This window comes from Oncorhynchus mykiss, chromosome 25 (genome assembly GCF_057628025.1).
Source record: "Oncorhynchus mykiss isolate SJ-2025 chromosome 25, ASM5762802v1, whole genome shotgun sequence".
NCBI classification, from domain to species: Eukaryota; Metazoa; Chordata; class Actinopteri; order Salmoniformes; family Salmonidae; genus Oncorhynchus; species Oncorhynchus mykiss.
In genome coordinates this window covers 43744313-43765426 of record NC_143046.1, presented here as the reverse complement: position 1 = coordinate 43765426, position 21114 = coordinate 43744313, and the positions used below count along the sequence as shown (strand labels likewise).

The 21114-nt window shown below is 40.8% G+C and overlaps 1 protein-coding gene across 2 annotated transcripts in view; it reads right to left on the bottom strand.

Annotated features, from left to right (window-relative positions):
* Window positions 1–21114, bottom strand: part of LOC110505193 (glycine receptor subunit alpha-4-like) — a 116507-nt gene that overhangs the window by 22043 nt on the left and 73350 nt on the right. For both annotated transcript variants that reach the window (XM_090219971.1, XM_021584243.3), the window contains exons 2-5: window positions 12547–12680; window positions 11920–11987; window positions 8024–8247; window positions 6605–6687 (exon numbers count right to left, since the gene is read on the bottom strand). In XM_090219971.1, the coding sequence (XP_090076097.1) occupies window positions 6605–6687; window positions 8024–8247; window positions 11920–11987; window positions 12547–12680 (509 nt within the window). The remainder of the gene's footprint in view (window positions 1–6604; window positions 6688–8023; window positions 8248–11919; window positions 11988–12546; window positions 12681–21114) is intronic.

Here is a 21114-nt window from a genome sequence, read left to right as displayed (position 1 = left end):
ACTCAGCCTCTAGTATTTATGCTGCAGTAGTTTATGTGTCGGGGGGCTAGGGTCTGTCTGTTATATCTGGAGTATTTCTCCTGTCTTATCCAGTGTCCCGTGTGATTTTAAGTATGTTCTCTCTAATTCTCTCTTTCTTTCTTTCTCTCTCTCGGAGGACCTGAGCCCTAGGACCATGCCTCAGGACTACCTGGCATGATGACTCCTTGCTGTCCCCAGTCCACCTGGCCATGCTGATGCTCCAGTTTCAACTGTTCTGCCTGCGGCTATGGAACCCTGACCTGTTCACCGGACGTGCTACCTGTCCCAGACCTGCTGTTTTCAACTCTCCAGAGGCAGCAGGAGCGGTAGAGATACTCTCAATGATTGGCTATGAAAAGCCAACTGACATTTACTTCTGAGGTGCTGACCTGTTGCACCCTCGACAACTACTGTGTTTATTATTATTTGACCAAGCTGGTCATTTATGAACATTTGAACATCTTGGCCATGTTCTGTTATAATCTCCATCCAGCACAGCCAGAAGAGGACTGGCCACCCCTCAAAGCCTGGTTCCTCTCTAGGTTTCTTCCTAGGTTTTGGCCTTTCTAGGGAGTTTTTCCTAGCCACCGTGCTTCTACACCTGCATTGCTTGCTGTTTGGGGTTTTAAGGCTGGGTTTCTGCACAGCACTTTGAGATATCAGGCACATTATTACTGCATACAATAGCTGTAGGTTTTAGATTAACTGTCTTCAAAGTAATGACTTGGGACGTCGGGTTGATATGAAAGCTTCTTTTAGTAATAATACTTGTTCAGGTAATACTTGCAGGTAAGATGCTAGCGGAAAATCAGCTTAATCAGTTAATCACCTTGCACCTGCACATAACTGGCGCGGTATCTCTCTCATTCCTGTCGCAAGGCATTCTGGAACTTGCAGTCAAAAGCGTAATTCAATACTAACCAATACAATTACATATGTAAATAACAGTAAAGAAATATCTTTAGATACCTCTCAATGAATTAACTTAAACATTAACTCTGTAACACATTAAAGTTACAACAGTAGGATCAGCAGAGGCATTTAGGGTAGTTAGAGGGACATACTTTAGGTTACTGACATGGTGGCTTCCAAAGCCACTGGGATAATGTACATTTGCTGAAGCATTATGGCAACTCAGCGACACAATGGTAGGGATTAATTGAGCTATGCTTGGGTCATTGATAAGTCATTATCTCAACTCTGCCTTATAAGGCTGTGAAAGGATCCAGGAACCAAAATGATTTTCGTGTATCCCCTCCTCATTATAAAACAAGATTTGTTTCCAGAAGGTATCAAAATGTCCATCAAATGTTACACCCACAGAGCTGCAATAGTCTCGTAGCAGTTTATGGAGTGTTAAAAGTCTACTGTGGGGGGGAGGCACACAAGGCTAGATATTATGGGGCATTTGTTGGTGTCAAGCAGATACCCAATCAGTTCTTTGAAATCCATCTTCAGCTGTTCTGAGCTGCCCTTCATAATGTCATTGAATCCCACATGAACTTTGATATACTCAATTTCCTGATGCAGGTTTAAAATGTTTGATGTCCTGTACTCGTGCTCCTGGGTAGCACAAAGTTTTTGCTCCAGGGACTGAGACATTTCTCACCATTGAACTGCCCAATACAACTGCCGGAGAAGGGGATGGATAAATCTGCTCAATCCTACTCCTCACACAATTTGTTGAACCTTTCACGGGCCCACGATCTCTCTCCCTCTCTGCTCTGATAAACATGATTCTGCAACTCTCATCTCTCCAGCGTTGCACTTCATCATTTATTTCCTTATAGAATTGCGTGAATGGTTCTGAAGGAAATGCAGCACCCCGTGATAAATTGAAATAAATTAGCTAAAGTTATAGAATTACTGCTGTCTGTTCAGAAATAAATTTAATCATTCAGAATAGCCTACTGCACCATGAGAAGGCCTATAATTTAGCCACAGAGGATCAATAGCTACTTAAAACAAATTGCCTAGCTGTGGATTGTAGCCCAATAACCAGGGAATAGCCTACAGTCGGGAACGCACTACAAATCTGTCAGTGAAAAAACAGCATGCAGACAAAACATGCCTTTCGCAACATTTCAAAAATATTTGAGGGAAAACACAGGTTGGAAAGCAAATGTATCCTGCTGAAAAGAGAAGACTGTATTCTGTAGGCTACCAACATATTTGATAAACTTCCAAATATTGTTTTACAAAGTTAAGCAAGAGAGAGAGAGGCTTATGACGCGAGCCTGTCGGCCATCACCAGCAAGTGAGCTGCTAATCATTGGGGGAGTCAGTGAAACTGGAAAGCATTTTTAGGACTATCATTTCCTCTTCATATTGTAGACTACAATATGTGTCAACACACTATTGATCGATTCAAGACAATGTCGTTTTTATTGATCTCAGATTCTCAGTTTGTCAGTGTCAAAGTAGCCTGCCATTTCGATCATTTGTGCAGTATTAAAAAATATTCTGCTGAAGTCTCTAGTCAGCTAAAATGACGTAGAATTGCATGAAATGTGTTTATAAAAGGCCACATTTTTCCGGACCATAGGCTACTAAACATGTTCCTCATGTGTGCAACTTCTTTAAGTGCCTCTACTCTACTGCTCTATGTCACGACGCAAACACAATAATATGCATGCAATGCTTTATAATAAATGTGGGTTTTTTTGTACCTCAAAAAAGGTGACCCCCCTCTCAATTTCACTTTTTGTTCCGGCACATCCCGATATACAAATAAAGACTGCTAAATAGCTAACAAAATGGCTACATGGAGATGAGCTTTTGTATTTTATTCTTATTTTTGCACTGTTTCTATGCACACTCACATGGCCCTACAAGCTACGCACACTGACAAACACACATACAAACACTCACTCCATCATTTGCTCTCATACACACAACATGCACATACATTTATGCTGACTCTCCACACACCCACTCACATACAATCATCAAATAAGCTGCTGCTTCTCTGTTTATCATATATCCTGATGACTAGTCACCTTACCCTTATACATATCTACCTTTATCGATCCAGTGTCCATGCACATTGTAAATATGGTACTGGAACTGACCCTGTATATAGTATTCTTACTTACTTTATCATGTTTTTCTTATTTACTATTTTTTATATCCTGTGTGTTTTTGTTCTACCTTATTATTTTTAATATAACATTGTTATTGATTACTGCATTGTTGGGGTTAGAGATAGCAAGAAAGGCATTTCACTGTACTTGTGCATGTGACATTAAAGCTTGAAACATTAAAGGGAAACTACACCCCAAAACTGTAATTTTTCCAAGACCTACATTTTTTTCTCCTGCTGTGGTTCAAACATTGTTGTGGACTTGGAACATCCAATTTGGTTGTTTTTCTATTTAAAACAGTGTGATTTTGAGAGTGAAAACCTGAATAAAATTTGAAAAACAAAATGGAGGAAATGGGATTTGGGAAAAAACTAAACAGAATCAGGCAAAAAAATTAAACACATTTTATAAGGCCCTACATATGCGCAAGTATGCATACACATAATATGCATGCGTACACGAGCACACACGCACCTCAACCCTGTCTATCCTCCCACACCTTTGAAGGCTCTATTTCCCCACACAGGGGTCTGATTACCAGACCATTAAAAATGCACGTAGCATGCATTCATATTTTGGAATAAAACTACTGATGTCTTTCTGGGCCCTTGGGGCCTGTGTAACAAAGACAGAAATTATTCAAGATATTATCCCCTGATCCTTACCAGCAGCCTGAAAACTACATGACCACTAAAATACAATTATCTTGCTCCAGAAGATTTCAGTGTCATTAACATATCCTTCCCTAACAAGCAAGGAGAATATTAATTAATGTCTTCACAAAAGTGACAAAATGTTATCTTTTTCTTCCCAGTTACACACTAATAGGAGTCAAACATCAAATTAATATATTCAAAGTGTGTGGTCAAAGTGTAATTTGTGAGATGTGCTGTCTGGATTTATTTGACGAGATGACCTAGCTAAGGGTAAGTTTTTATGGGTCTGTCCCTGTAAAAAACACATTTAGATGGAGGTCTGAATTGGTCAAGCTTCAGCTTTACTGTCTAACTCTGTCCTGTGGATATACTGTATACATCTACTTACTGACTTAAGGATACCAAATTGGGTCACGAGAACACATGATGGTTTTAAAGATTGTTTGAAGTAGGATATTGCTACAGTACATACTATTTATACATACTAGAGCTCAAGGCATCAAGACTAAGGCTGTCAAACAGCATTGGTCTGGACTTCCATTCTCAGAATTAGCAGACCCCGAAGATATCCCTCTCTTTTTTCCCTCCTTGCTCTCGCCCTCAAATGTGCAGCATTGGCAGTTGGCATAGCGTGTGATAGTTAAACCTTCCTGTTATACCTGTTAAACCTGACATGTCCTCCCCATGCAACCAAGGTGATCACACCCTGGGCGGTGTACTAACACTTGTCAAAACAGAGCTGGCTGTCCCTTCAGAGACACGAAGAGGAGGGCTTATTTTAATCAAAAATGATTAGGACTCCTGTAATGGTCCTGTCAGGTAGTAAACTTGCTGGCTGGCATACTTTTCTATGATGGCCAAGATTTCTCTCCTCAGCTGCTCTCCACACTTTAGGAGGGTAGGTTTAATTGCAAACAACAAATATATTTATCAATCTTTTACCATATTTGGCATTGAAATATGGGTATACCACACAACTTGACATATAATTCATTTCAAATGCCTGCTGCTGGATCTCCCAGCAAGAAATATTTTGTTTTCCGAGCCAGGTTTGCTCCCATTTGGTTCTCCTCTTGCTAGTTATTTTGTTTGGCCTGGCAGAGGTGGAATTAAGCCACCTACGGGGGCGAGAGGTGTGTCATATAATAAAAGGGGACACAAAATTAAAGTTTCATTATTGATATCCTCAAAATTGGATTTGTGGATGCTATCAGTGCTTGGGGCAAGGGGTAGCAAATATACTTTTTTTCACGTTTACATTTTATTTATGTAACAAGGAATGACATGCTATGCACAGACTTTATAGACTAGACATTGTTCTGTTGATATTTTTCATGAATAGATTCCTACATTTGATACACAGCACAGGAATTGCATTACCCTTACACAACATCACTGACAAAGCTAGCCAGGCATTTTGTATTGCTGGGTCGCTAAATCACACAAGTCGGTGTCAGAAAGTCCATCTTTCATTTTATGTATGCACAAGTCCGTCATCTGAGGATGTTTGATAAAAGCAGCAACTCAAAACCTAGCCTGTCACATTTAGGCATTGAATTTAATCTCAATCAATGTCACTCATATGTGGTGATATTACAAAAGTATGTGGACACCCCTTCAAATTAGTGGATTTGGCTATTTCAGCCACACCCGTTGCTGACAGATGTATAAAATCGAGCACACAGCCATGCAATCTCAAAAATTGGCAATAGAATGGCCCATATTGAAAAGCTTAGTGACTTTCAATGTTGCACCGTCATAGGATGCCACCTTTCCAACAAGTCAGTTTGTCAAATTTCTGCCCTGCTATAGCTGCCCTAGTCAACTGTAAGTACTGTTATTGTGAAGTGGAAACGTCTAGGAGCAACAACGGCTCAGCCGTAGTGCATAAAAATTGTCCGTCCTCGGTTGCAACACTCACTGCCGAGTTCCAAACTGCCTCTGCAAGCAACGTCAACACAATAGCTATTTGTTGGGAGCTTCATGAAATGGGTTTCCATGGTCTAAGTCTAAGATCACCATGCGCAATGCCAGGTGTCGGCTGGAGTGGTGTAAAGCTCGCCGCCATTGGACACTGGAGCAGTGGAAACGCGTTCTCTGGAGTGATGAATCACGCTTCACTATTTGTCAATCCGATGGATGAATCTGGATTTGGTGGATGCCAAGAGAACGCTACCTGCCCCAATGCATAGTGCCAACTGTAAAGTTTGGTGAAGGATGGAATAATTTGCTGAGTCTGTTTTTCATGGTTCGGGCCAGGCCCCTTAATTCCAGTGAAGGGAAATCTTAACGCTACAGCATAAAATTACATTCTAGACAATTATGTGTAGTTTAGAGAAGGCCCTTTCCTGTTCCAGCATGATAATGCCCCCGTGTACAGAGCGAAGGGCCATACAGAAATGGTTTGTCAAGATCAGTGCGGAAGAACTTCACTGTCCAGAAAAAATCCATGTCCTCAACCCCATCGAACGCCTTTGGGATGAGTTGGAATGCCGACTACGAGCCAGGCCTAATCGCCCAACATCAGTGCCCGACCTTACTAATACTCTTGTGGCTGAATGGAAGCAAGTCCCCGTGGGCAATGTTCCAACATCTAGTGGAAAGTCTTCCCAGAAGAGTGTTAAGGCTGTTATAGCAGCAAAGGGGGAACCAACTCCATGTTGATGCCCATGATTTTGGCATGAGATGCTCGATGAGCAGGTGTCTTACTTCATTTTGGTAATGCATTGTATCTCTTAAAAAATTTCACAACTTAAAAACAAACGCTCCATTCATAAACTAAAAGCCAGTGTGAAAATGGCTGGGGAGGGAATTAAAAGGAAAATTAGGAATAAGGAGACTCACAGCTTTCAAGCTGCATGGTACAGGTCTGAATATCCATGGGGAAATTCTTCAAGTCCATAGGGCAGGACAGGATGAGAGTCAGCCTGAGATAGAAAGAGAGAGAGAAAAGAGAGAAGGGAAGTTTTAGGTGAAGGTAAAGAGCAAAGGAGAGCGTGAAAGAAGAGAATTACAACATACAGGGACAAAGAGGCAAAGGAATACAGGTAGAATCAGAAATTCCCCAGGGCAACTTTCTAGGCCCGTTACTTTTTTCAATCTTTACTAATGACATGCCATTGGCCTTAAGTAAAGCCAGTTTGGCTATGTATGTGGATGACTCAACACTCTACATGTCAGCTACTACAGCGAGTGAAATCACTGCAACACTTAACAAAGAGCTGCATTTAGTTTCACAATGGGTGGCAAAGGAATACATTTGTCCTAAATATTTCAAAAACTAAGAGCATTTTATTTGGGACAAATCATTCACTAAACCCTAAGCCTCAACTGAATCATGTAATAAATAATGTGGACATTTAGCAAGTGACTGCCATGGCAGCAGCTAATGGGGTCCTCAATAAATACAAATACAGATGCAAAGGGACTTTGAAATGTGATTGAAAACATACCTAATGTTATGTTGGTACCAATATTTATGGCCTACCCCCTAGATAAACTCTACTATACATTATGGTATGATTTGTGTGTGTTTTCTCCGATTATCAAAAAAGGCAAATTGCAAAGGATGTCATGAGTTACGGTGCCATTTGGTTACAGGGCTTTACTGTAATAGCAAACTAATTGGTAGACACATCCTTCCCTTTATTTATTGCAGCGCTGACGCATTGAGTCTTCAAGGAGCCGTGAGGAAGAGACGGAGCTATTAGGGAGTTTGGGTTTGAAGAGAAGCTGTGTAATTACCTGCTGTAATGCATTGCCCAGAGGAGCGACGAGAGCCACCAGCTCTATGCTACTCGCAGGAGCCTCCATTGCTATTGTGCTGCGATAACGTGCAATACTAGGCCCAAAAATACAATGACGAATGAGCCTTCGAAGCTTCTCTGCGTGTGTAATTTATCCTTAGCTCAGAGAGGTAGCTACGAAAATGTATTTGGACTAGTGTGTGATGACTGTTAGCGAATACATCTGCCATTGAAATCAATATGGCATGCTTAACTGCATATTTTTCAATTCCCTTCATGGGGTCATGAATGTTGATGGAGGAGAGATGTATCAACTCACAGCAGTGTATGGGTTGAGGGGCTAATACAGTATATTGGTATCAAAGTTATCGTAATGAATAAATCACTGGCACCCTTTTTGACCATAGGCAGAATTGAATTGAATAACTCACTAGCTTCCCCTTCGGTCATAGGCAGAATTGTCTTGAATAACTCAATAGCTCTCTCTGTGGTCACAGACCGAATTGCCTCTGCTCACCTGATGCTATATAGTACGCTCCCATCTTGGAATATCCGCAGCAGTTTGTTGTCAGTGGTGACCTCATGAAAGTTAGCCCCCTTCTCGTTAGCGAAGAACAGGTCAGGCTTCCAGATGGAGTCCAACATGGAGGGATCCAGGTCCAAGGAGTTGTCCGGGTACTCCTGGTAAGCCAATCGGGGATCGTTCCATTTTTGCCGTAGGAACACATTGAGCCTGTAGTCCTGTAGATTGACCAAGAAATTGACTCATTGGCATTTCTCAATGAATCTTTTCTCGATTCTTCTCATCGCATCCTCTATCCTCGCCTACTCCTCAAAACGCATAGGAGAAGATGTCAGAAGGGATGAAATTTGGGCCTTCTCCTTGAATGCCGTTGAGAAGGAGGCGAGGTGATGGGATGTGAGGAATTGCAGAAGATACATCGAGGTTGAGCCATGATACTGTTGCCAGGTTTCAATTATTTAATTAGCATGTTTTGTTCATGATAGTCTGTCTAAGAAGTGCGAAGTCTGATTAAATGAATAACCTTTACTGTTGTTAATAATACAAAAGCCAATGCGACAAAGGGAGGCTTATTTTCAATTAGTTATTTGAAATGTAGGGTGTATTTATACTTCGAAAATAATGTGTATCTTGATCAGACTGATTTGAATTATTTATTTTTAGTATTTCCTTTATTGCAGATAGATTGTCAATGAAATTGTCTGCATCACTTCCAGTCCCTCATATATTTTTTGCAAATGTATATATATATATATATATAAACATACATATACATATACATACCTACACGTACATACACATATAAATACATGTAAATAAATATCTTTAAAATAAAATATTTCCTTTATTACCAACCCTAAAACCCCTCCCCCAATTGGAGCAAACTAGTGAACAACAAACCTTAGGCCTTTATTTCCAGCTTATTCATACTATATACATTTTATGGTCACAGTCTATTTTACAATGGTTCAATTTTGTTTGTTTTTACTCCTGTCCTTCCTCTACCCTCAACCTTTCCCATCAATTTCTGATGTCCATCCTGTTTGATTTCTATTTGCCATATCTTTCAAACTGTGCTCTTTCAAAAAAAGGTCCGTTCATAAAAAAAAAGGTCCGTTCTTAACCGTTCAAAGGTTTCGGGTCACTTAGAAATGTTCTTGTTTTTGAAAGAAAAGCAACTTTTTTGTCCATTAAAACAACATCAAATTGATCAGAAATAGTTTTAAGTTCCTCGGCTTACACATCACGGAAAAACTGAAATGTTTCACCCACACAGACAGCGTGGTGAAGAAGCCGCAACAGCTCCTCTTCAACCTCAGGAGACTGAAGAAATTTGGCTTGTCACCAAAAACACCCGTAAACTTTTACAGATGCACAATCGAGAGCATCCTGTCGCACTGTATAACCGCCTAGTACGGCAACTGCTCCTCCCACAACCGCAAGGCTCTCCAGAGGGTAGTGAGGTCTCCACCGGGAGCAAACTACCTGCCCTCCAGGACACCAACACTACCCGATGTCACAGGAAGGCCAAAAAGACCACCCGAGCCACTGACTCTTCACCCCGCTATCATCCAGAAGGCTAGGTCAGTACAGGTGCATAAAAGCTGGGACCGAGAGACTGAAAAACAGCTTCTATCTCAAGGCCATCAGACTGTTAAACAGCCATCAATAACATTGAGTGGCTGCTGCCAACATACTGACTAGCCACTATCTCTAGCCACTTTAATAATTCAAAATCGGATGTAAGAAATGTATCACTAGTCACTTTAAACAATGGCACTTTATATAATGTTTACATACCCTACATTACTCATCTCATATGTATATACTGTACTATACCATCTACTGCATCTTGCCTATGCCATTAGGCCATCGCTCATCCATATATTTACATGTACATATTCTTATTCATTCCTTGACACTTGTGTGTATAAGGTAGTTGTTGTGAAATTGTTAGATTACTTGTTAGATACTGCATGGACAGAACTAGAAGCACAAGCATTTCACTACGCTCGCATTAACATCTGCTAACCATGTGTATGTGATCAATCAAATTTGATTTGATTTGAAATACAGTGTAGACATTGTTAATCTTGTAAATGACTATTGTAGCTGGAAACAGCTGATTGTTTATGGAATATCTACATAGCAGAGGCACATAATCAGCAACCATCACTCCTGCGTTCCAATGACACGTTGTGTTAGCTAATCCAAGTTGATCATTTTGAAAGGCTAATTGATCATTCGAAAATCCTTTTGCAATTATGTTAGCACAGCTGAAAAATGTTGTTCTGATTAAAGAAGCAATAAAACTGGCCTTTAGACTAGTTAGAGCATCAGCATTTGTGGGTTCGATTACAGGCTTAAAATGGCCAGAAACAAAGAACTTACTTCTGAAACTCGTCAGTCTATTCTTGTTCTGAGAAATGAAGGCTATTCCATGCGAGATATTGCCAAGAAAATGAAGATCTCGTACTATGCTGTGTACTACTCCCTTCACAGAACAGCACAAACTGACTCTAACCAGAATAGAAAGAGGAGAGAGAGGCCTTGGTGCACAACTGAGCAAGAGGACGAGTACATTAGAGTGTCTACACTGCCCGCATTGCATCACGTCCAATGGCAGCATCCAAACTCAAGAATCGCCGAGGTTCAATTCTTGAGGGCTGATGCGCGTGTTCATTCTACCTTGTGAATGAAAATAATGAGGGAAAAAATGTAGATTTCAATAGGTTTTTGGTGTAGCAGGTAAAACGTCACATTGACACAATGCTGGTGGCAACGTGTGTACTGTAGCAGACTTGTTAGCATGGGATGTTAATTGCTTAATTATCTCAGGAACCACACCTGTGTGGAAGCACCTGCTTTCAATATACGTTGTACCCCTCATTTACTCAAGTGTTTCCTTTATTTTAGCAGTTATCTTTAGTGCAGGTTGAGGTACCAGATTCTGGCTTAATCCAAGTATTGTTCAGTGCCTGTTGAAATGACAAATATCAGCTTTGTGGGAAGCAAAATTAACAGCTGTTTTGAAATTGGGTCGACAAAAAGTACGTCCTCATTTAGTCACGGTAGTTATTCAAGTAAATAATTCTAGTAAATGCTCATGGTAATGAGAGACTCTGTGGCTGTGTTCTTCCCTGGCAGTTTTCAACTGTCTGTCTCCGTTCCCATGAGGTATCACAAATACACTAAGGACAGCACAACAAACACTGGGCCACAGCATCCAGTGACATCATTAGTGTCCTCTCTGTCCACGCTGAACTAACCTGGGGTCAAGCCCTCAGGGCCCAAATATCTTTTAACAGCTCACTGCTACAATCTACTGACCAAGCACTTTCCCCAATTCTTCATTTTAATTGCAGAGTGGACTGTTCATTATCAGAACATCACTGACCCACTGTTCTCTGAAGATTGCTCTGATAGGCTCGAGGAAATAAAGGGAGAGAGGTGAGGGAATTGCTCCAATACTGAGCAGGCCAAAGGTTAGGAATGAACAGGTATCATATTAACTGGAGGAGAGCGTTCAGATTTCTCTTTTGTAAATTCTGGGATTTAGCTAGTGTAAACCTGCTCAAATATGATCCTTATCAAGGTAATTCATGATTATACTGAAAAACGAGACTGGCTTAGGGTTATCATGATTCCTGGATAATTATGGTATTTTGTTTAATGTGTATATTCATTTCAACATTTCATTTCACCTTTCTTTTTTATAGGTTTGTGTCTGAGATGAATCTCTTTTGCAAGAGAGACCTGTTCCGGACAGCAGTAGTCGGCAACATATTCAATGATTAAGCTTGAAAATGAATGGATTCCAATTCCAGGATGTTAATTGACTACGGAAATTCAATGAACTCATTTGACTTTTCTCAGACGTGTTTTCTCACCATAGTCGTTTCTGTGATGGACCCAAAGCTGTTGATGAAGATATTGCAGGTGACATTCACAGGCGGACCTGAAAAAGAACCAAAATAAAATCCATCACTCCGTATATGGAATAATCCTTTCACTGTTTTGACCTGCTGTAAAAAGGTTTCAGAAAGATTATTTTTAAATATTTGAATGACACTGGTTTTTGTATGTGCAAGAAGTGGAGAGTGTCTTGTTGTCACCTCTATGATGTTGAGCAAGTATGAAATGTGTACGACACTATTGTAGATGGGTTATGGTGGGGAACGACTGCTGTAGTAGTGTGTACTGATTCCAGTGGCTCTCTAGTACGGAATACTGTGTCTCTCCTGTCGCTTTACAAGTTGAAAAACTAGGCATGAATCACTTTGTTTAACTTTTCAACAGAGAACTAGGCTAACAAAAAATGCATCACATTGGTATATGGAATTCGAAGTTCGGCAACCACATGGAATGTGCAGTTCCAAGCTTCCTATCCATTCCTACAGGTAAGTCCTGTCTTACTTTTTTTTTTACCGGTGGCTGTCTGCTTGCATTAATTTAGTGAAGTTTCAGTATTTTTTATGGGAGCTGTGGCCTACTTCTGAACATACTTTTTGACGTACCTTTGAAGTTGGGTCTGATGCGAGCGTCATAGCCAGACCTTTTCCCCATGAGCTTGTCCAGGAAGTCAGACGGCGACTGCGAGGAGGGGACTGTCCTACTGGGGGACTTTATCTCCTCTTTACAGGAGCCCAGTCTGAAGAAAAACAAAGACAAAGAAAGAGAGGAGAGGAGAGAAAGCGAGGGAGGAAGAAGCAATAGTTAGAAAACAAGAAACTTTGACCGGTATCAGTGGAATACATAGGGAGAGAACAACAAGGATTTAAATGACTTTTGCACAGCCACCCCCGAAAACCCATCTAATTTCACATGATGTTCGGGACATATTGTGTTTAATAGAACCTACCCACTGGGAACACACTGGTTGTTTCAACGTAATTTGTCAACATATTGTGACGTCGAATCAACATGGAAAATAAATTGGATTTGAAAAAATAAATCAACCAGTACTGTTGTCATCTCACTTCAACCAACGTTTCAAACATTGAAATTAGGGTAATACTTCAACTTAAATATGTGGACTTAACTTGACTAACAGGATGTTACATCAATCTATACTGAAGTAAAATACAAACGCAAGATGCAACAATTTCTAAGATTTCACTGATTTACAGTTCATATCAGTCAATTATAATACAGTTATTCGGCACTAATCTATAGATTTCACATGTTTGAGAATTGATCATAGACACCTTAAAAGAAATGGATCTCAGGATATCGTCACGGTATTTCAGTCCATTATAATTGCCATCGATAGAATGCAAATGTGTTCGATGTCCGTAGCTTATGCCTGCCCATACCATAATCCCACCGCTACCATGGGGGCACTCGGTTCACAACATTGACATCAGCAAACCGCAAACCGCATGCCCATGTAACAGTATAACTTTAGACCGTCCCCTCGCCCATACCCGGGCGCGAACCAGGGACCCTCTGCACACATCAACAACAGTCACCCACGAAGCATCGTTACCCATCGCTCCACAAAAGCCACGGCCCTTGCAGAGCAAGGGGAACTACTACTTCAAGGTCTCAGAGCAAGTGACGTCACCGGCTGAAACGCTATTTAGCCAATTGCACGCTCCCTTTAAAACTTGACACATCTGTGGCATTGTTTTGTGTGACAGAATTGCACATTTTAGAATGGCTTTTTATTGTCTGCAGCACAATGTGCAACTGTGTAATGATCATGCTGTTTAATCAGCTTCTTGATATGCCACCTGTCAGGTGGATGGATTATCTTGGCAAAGGAGAAATGCTCAAAATTTGTGCAAACATTTTAGAGAAATAATGTTTTTGTTGCTTATGGAACATTTTGGGGATCTTATATTTCAGATCATGAAACATGGGACCAACACTTTAAATATTTTTGTTCAGTAAAAGTTCAACATAATTATCAGAACTATGTATGCACTGAAATTGTGTTAAATTACACAAGTAAATATATTTCTCTGCCCTCAACCGCACGACTCTCCAGAGGGTGGTGCCCAACACATTACTGGGGGCACGCTGCCTGCAGCAACCGGTGTCAACGGAAGGCCAAGAAGGACATTAAAGACCTCTGCCACCTGAGCCATGGACTGTTCACTCGGCGACCGTCCGACAGACGGAGACAGTACAGGTGCTAAGACCGAGAGACTAAAAAACAACTTCTATTACCAGGCCATCAGACTATTGAATAGCCATCACTAGCAGTCTACCAGGTGATGCACACTCACTCACACAAAACACACACACAAGTTATCACACACACACACCTCATACTCACAAACACACGCACATACACACACACTCACAGACACACTCACACACACAGTAAAAGCTGCTGTCCCATTCTATAGAGACAATGAACCACCGGTCACTGTGGTTCACTGTTTATACACACTGCATATGTATTTCTACACTGGATTCTTGACATAGCTGACTCTAATAAATCTACTGCTATACATATAATTCTTAGCTGATCTTACTGTATACAAATTGTGTATAGGTTGGCAGGTTCATTCCGCCGTTCTTGATTTCTTGTATTCTTTTTTTTCTTGCATTTTTTTGGTTTGACATTTTGCTGCATTGTTAGGAGACAGAGGTCACAGCTGAAAACGGTAGAATACCACTACTCTAACTTTCCTTACACAATAGCGGTGCGTGGGTAAAATCACTGCGGAAGACAAGCCAGAGAAAAGCCATATTACAACAGTATGTGTTGTGATAATTGCATAGTTTGCTCCATAACCTGTTAGTTCATATGAATTGATAAATAATGTAGGCCTAAGGCCAAGACAATAAGAAGACACAGTGGCAGAATAAATTCAGCCACATCTTTGTTTCATCACAAAACCAGAGATCAACCTCTGTCCAGTAAAGTCCCCAAAGCATATTGCATGTAACAAACAGTTACATGACCTACAGCATTGTCAAGCAAGTTCATGTTTCCAACATTTTCTCACTATTTTCTCACTACTACACGATGGGAAAAGGACATCCCGGCCGGCCAAACCCTCCCCTAACTTGGATGACGCTGGGCCAATTGTGCTTCGCCTCATGAGTCTACCGGTCGCGCAGGTATCAATGCAGTTTGCACTGCGATGCAGTGTCTTAGACTGCTCTGCCACTCGGCAGGCTCCATCCACAAAGTTTTTAATGCTTATCAATTGACTTGCACAAAGTTTCAAAATAATAAAATACTACACAGGACTCTTAAAGAATTTCATTTAAATGTTAATTGTATTTTTTGAACACAAAAATAATGAGAAAATATGGAAAAATCAATCATGAAATGTTAATTACATAGAGCAGCCAGTGTAATCATCTGCCAGAGAGTAGCCCCAATCGGCCCGAGCCCCAAGTAATACATTTGGGCCAGATAACTCACACTGGAATCGGCCCGAGCTCAATCCCACATCCTAGCCATAAGTAATACTGCCGAAGGCGGCCCAGAATCGGGCCACATGATGTCAGCCGAGTCTGACTCTCAGCCGAGTGCCCTGACTCTCAGCCGGAATCGGCCCAGATCCACTGTGCTAGCTGGGTTGTGCCTGTATCCACATTCAATCTAGTATCCCTAGAGAATTGATGTTGATCATCTGTTGTTGTCTGCTTGATTTACAACAGGGTCTCATTCGTTTTATCAGAGAAAGTATTAAGGTAATATGTTCACGTTTCCATATGTTTTTGTACCTCGGATTGGACACCTAGTCTACTGTGCACAATTGTGTAGGATAGACTATTGTGCAACACCCAACGCTATTCCTATTAATTATTCTGGATATAATGACAACAGATTACATAGCCTAGTGGGCTTTTTCACAAAATTATCTGGTAATAAAATAACATGATATATACAATTTTAAACAATACAAGGGGCTTGAAGTAGCCTCCATGAATATGGAGCTCAGAAATTAAATTACTGAAATAGGCCTACCTTGAAAATCAGACATTTCCTAAATTTTGTGCTTGAAACGTAGTTGTAATTATTGTTAACAATTTCAAAGTCTTCCTGCTTCCTTATAATTTTTCCGTGATTTAATTTTGTTTTCGATTGTTTCCTGCGCTTCAATTGAAGAGTGTTGCACTACCCTGTTGCGGTAAAACTATGTGCAGTTATTATGAGGATGACAACATTTGTTGGCTTCATCTTGGCTTTCAAATCTTTCCAATAAAAAAGGAACCTGGTTTTTGGTTACTTTATCATTATAAAAACTGCGATGGTGAGATTAAAATGGTGAGATTAATGCTAACGTTGTTGGCTTTATTATGTGTCTCTGCTTCGGGACACTTAGGCTACAGAACAATTGCCATGCACGCATCCAATCTGTTTAGTAAGGCAATGTCCACATTATACCCACATATTTTACAATGTAATAATCATTTTGATATCAATGCATGGCCTAAAAAATGTATTATTCTGAAATTGGTAATGGCCTACCTTTTTTTTACCTCAATATTATTGAAAATTACAATGAAATGCTTGAAAAAGTCCCTGAAAGTCCTTGAATACATTGAGTTTTGGGCCAATTTGCATATATTAACTTTTATTCCTCTAAGTACATGTGCATGTACATCCTTTTTATTTTAGTTTCAAACCATTTAGAAATGTTGATCCCAATTTCACACATTGGCCTCATTATTCATAGAAAGACCCATATGAAGGATGGTTGGTTGATTTCAAATGTAATCTACAAGTTATGTTGTATTCACTTCTCCATCTCAACCACAAATCTAATTTGAAGAGAAGGACTAAATCAAATCAAGCTTTATTGCAGTGCCTTCAGAAAGTATTCTTACCCCTTGACTTTTTCCACATTTTGTTGTGTTACAGCCTGAATTTATTGATTAAATTGATTAAATGTATTGTTCTCTCACCCATCTACACAAAATACCCCATAATCACGAAGTGAAAACAGTTTTAGCAAAAAAATAAACATGAAATACGGAAATATCTCATTTACATAAGTACTCACACCCTTGTAGAAGCACCTTAGGCAGCGATTAGAGCTGTGAGTCTTTCTGGGTAAGAGTATTCCACACCTGGATTGTGCAACACATGCCCATTATTATTTTCAAAATTCTTCAAGCTCTGTCAAATTGTTGATCATTGCTATACAACCATTTTCAGGTCTTGCCATAGATTTTGAAGTAAATTTAAGTCAAAACTGTAACTCGACTACTCAGAAACATTGTTCTGTGTAGATTTTGCCTTGCATTTTAGGTTATTGTCCTGCTGAAAGGTGAATTAAACCAGGTTTTCCTCTGGGATTTTTCCTGTCCTTAGCTCCATTCCGTTTATTTTTTATCCTGAAAAACTTCCCAGTCCTTAATGATTACAAGCATACCCATAACATGATGCAGCCCCCATTATGCAGCCACTGCTATACTCTGTCAATTAGGTTAGTACTGTGGAGTAATTACAATGTGTTCATCCGTCTTCAGTTCTCTCCTATCGCAGCCATTAAACTCTGTCACTGCTTTAAAGTCACATTTGGCCTCATGGTGAAATCCCTGAGCGGTTTCCTTCCTTACTGGAAACTGAGTTAGTAAGGATACTGTACCTGTATCTTTGTAGGGTGTACACCATCCAAAGTGTAATTAATAACTTCACCATGCTCCACTGGAACGAGCTGCAAAAAAAACACTCAAACTGGACCGTTTTATCTCCATCTTCATTCAAAGACTCGGTCATAAACACTCTTACTGACAGTTGTGGCTGCTTCCCGTATTGTTGTAGCGTGTTTTGTGCTGCTACCATGTTGTGCTGCTGCCATGTTGTGTCGCTGCCATGCTGTGTTTTCATGTGTTGCTGCCATGCTATGTTGTTGTCTTAGGTCTCTTTATGTAGTGTTGTGGTGTCTCTCTTGTCGTGATGTGTGTTTTGTCTTATATTGTTATTACATTTTTGATTTTTAATCCTCCGTCCCAGCAGGACGCCATTTGCCTTTTGGTAGGCCGTCACTGTGAGTAAGAATTTGTTCTTAACTGACTTGCCTAATTAAATAAAGGTTAAATAATAAAACAATTATTCAGTGTCTGCTTTATTTTATTTTTTTATTACTAATCTACCAATTGGTGCCCTTCTTTGCGAGGCATTTCTCTATGTGGTTTAATCTGTATTTGAAGTTCACTGCTCGACTGAAGGACCTTGTATGTGTGAGGAACAGAGATGAGGTATTCATTCAAAAATAATGTTAAACACGATTGCACACAGAGGGAATCCATGCAACTTATTATGTGACTTGCTAAGCACATTTTAACTCCTGAACCTATTTAGGCTTGCCTTAACAAAGGGGTTTCAGATTTGAGGAACATTATTCCCTTTGGCATCATGTGTGTAGGCCAGTGACAACAATGTTATCATTTTTTAATTCAGCCTGTAACACAACAAAATGTGGAAAAAGTGAAGGTGTGTGAATACTTTCTGAAGGCACTGTATATTATGAAAAACATGATTTTGGTACAGTATCCTATTTATAAGGCTAATGGCAACTACTTTTAAACTTCCAAAGATCCAATCAACCATGGACGAATAATGGTATGTATAACTAGCTTCACGTTGAAATGATGGTTTCCTTTTGGCAAATCAGATGTCAATGAGGCCTACATCAACCCAACCTCACTCAGCATTTACTTTCATTTACCTTCAACCTGTTAGTCGGGTTAATAATAAAAAATGGGATGTAATAAATGTATCACTAGTCACTTTAAACAATGCCACTTTATATAATGTTTACATACCCAACATTACTCATCTCATATGTATATACTGTACTCTATACCATCTACTGCATCTTGCCTATGCCGTTCGGCCATCGCTCATCCATATATTTACATGTACATATTCTTATTCATTCCTTTACACTTGTGTGTATAAGGTAGTTGTTGTGAAATTGTTAGATTACTTGTTAGATATTACTGCATGGTCGGAACTAGAAGCACAAGCATTTTGCTACACTCACATTAACATCTGCTAACCATGTGTATGTGACCAAATCAAATTTGATTTGATTTGATTTAAACTTCAACTTAAATACATTGACTTAAAGTTGCTAGAGATTTGAGTCAGTATGTTGGCAGCAGCCACTCAATGTTAGTGATGGCTGTTTAACAGTCTGATGGCCTTGAGATAGAAGCTGCTTTTCAGTCTCTCGGTCCCAGCTTTGATGCAACTGTACTGACCTAGCCTTCTGGATGATAATGGGGTGAACAGGCAGTGGCTCGGGTGGTGTAGGCGTCTTGGAGGGAAGATAGTTTTCCCCCGGTGATGTGTTGTGCAGACCTCACTACCCTCTGGAGAGCCTTGCGGTTGTGGGCGGAGCAGTTGCCGTACCAGGCGGTGATACAGCCCGACAGGATACTCTCGATTGTGCATCTGTAAAAGTCTGTGAGTGTTTTTGGTGACAAGCTGAATTTCTTCAGCCTCCTGAGGTTGAAGAGGCGCTGCCTTCTTCACCACGCTGTCTGTGTGGGTGGACCATTTCTGTTTGTCCGTGATGTGTAAGCCGAGGAACTTAAAACTTTCCTCCTTCTCCACTAATGTCCCGTCGATGTGGATAAGGGGGTGCTCCTTCTGCAAGATCATCTCTTTTGTTTTGTTGACGTTGAGTGTGACGTTGAGTTGTTTTCCTGACACCACACTCCGAGGGCCGTCACCTCCTCCCTGTAGTCCCTCTCGTCGTTGTTGGTAATCAAGCCTACCACTGTAGTGTCGTCTGCAAACTTGATGATTGAGTTGGAGGCTTGCATGGCCGCGCAGTCACGGGTGAACATGGAGTACAGGAGAGGGCTGAGAATGCACCCTTGTGGGGCCCCAGTATTGAGGATCAGCGAGTTGGAGATGTTGTTTCCTACCCTCACCACCTGGGGGTGGCCCATCAGAAAGTCCAGGACCCAGTTGCACAGGGAGGGGTCAAGACCCAGGGTCTCGAAATTAATGACGAGTTTGGAGGGTACTGTGGTGTTAAATGCTAAGCTGTAGTCGATGAACAGCTTTCTTACATAGGTATTCCTCTTATCCAGATGGGTTAGGGCAGTGGGCAGTGTGATTGCGTCGTCTGTGGACCTATTAGGGCGGTAAATAAATTGGAGTGAGTCTTTAATATGTCTGTAAACACACCAGCTAGCTGGTCTGCACATGCTCTGAGGACGTGGCTAGGGATGCAGTCTGGGCCTGCAGCATTGTGAGGGTTAACACGTTTAAATGTTTTCCTCAAGTTGGCTGTGTGAAGGAGAGCCCGCAGGTTTTGGTAACGGGCCGTGTCGGTGGCACTGTATTGTCTTCAAAGCGAGCGAAGAAGTTGTTTAATTTACCTGGGAGCAAGACATCGGGGTCCGCGGCGGGGCTGGTTTTCTTTTTGTAGTCCGTGATTGACTGTAGACCCTGCCACATTTCTCTCGTGTCTGAGCCATTGAATTGCAACTCTACTTTGTCTCTATACTGACGCTTAGCTTGTTTGATTGCCTTGCGGAGGGAATAGCTACACTGTTTGTATTCCGTCATGTTTCCGGGTCGCCTTGCCGTGATTAAAAGCAGTGGTTTGCGCTTTCAGTTTTGCGCAAATGCTGCCATCAATCCACAGTTTCTGGTTGGGGAAGGTTTTAATAGTCGCGGTTGGTACAACATCACCAATGCACTTGCTAATAAACTCACTCACCGAATCAGCGTATACGTCGACGCTATCCGGAACATATCCCAGTACATGTGATCGAAGCAATCTTGAAGCGTGGAATCAGATTGAACGGACCAGCGTTGAACAGACTTGATCACGGGTGTTTCCTGTTTAAGTTTCTGTCTATAGGCTGGGAGCTACAAAATGTAGTCGTGGTCAGATTTGCCGAAAGGAGGGCGAGGGATGGCTTTGTATGCGTCGCGGAAGTTAGAATTTTCCCAACCCGAGTCGCGCATTCGTTATGCTGATAAAATTTAAGGAGCCTTGTTTTCAGACCCTAATTTCAATGTTTACAACGCTGGCCGAAATGAGAGGAAAACAGTACTGGTTGATTACTTTTTAAAATCCAATCTATTTCACATATAGATTCCATGTCACAATACGTTGACAAATTACATTAAAACAATGTTG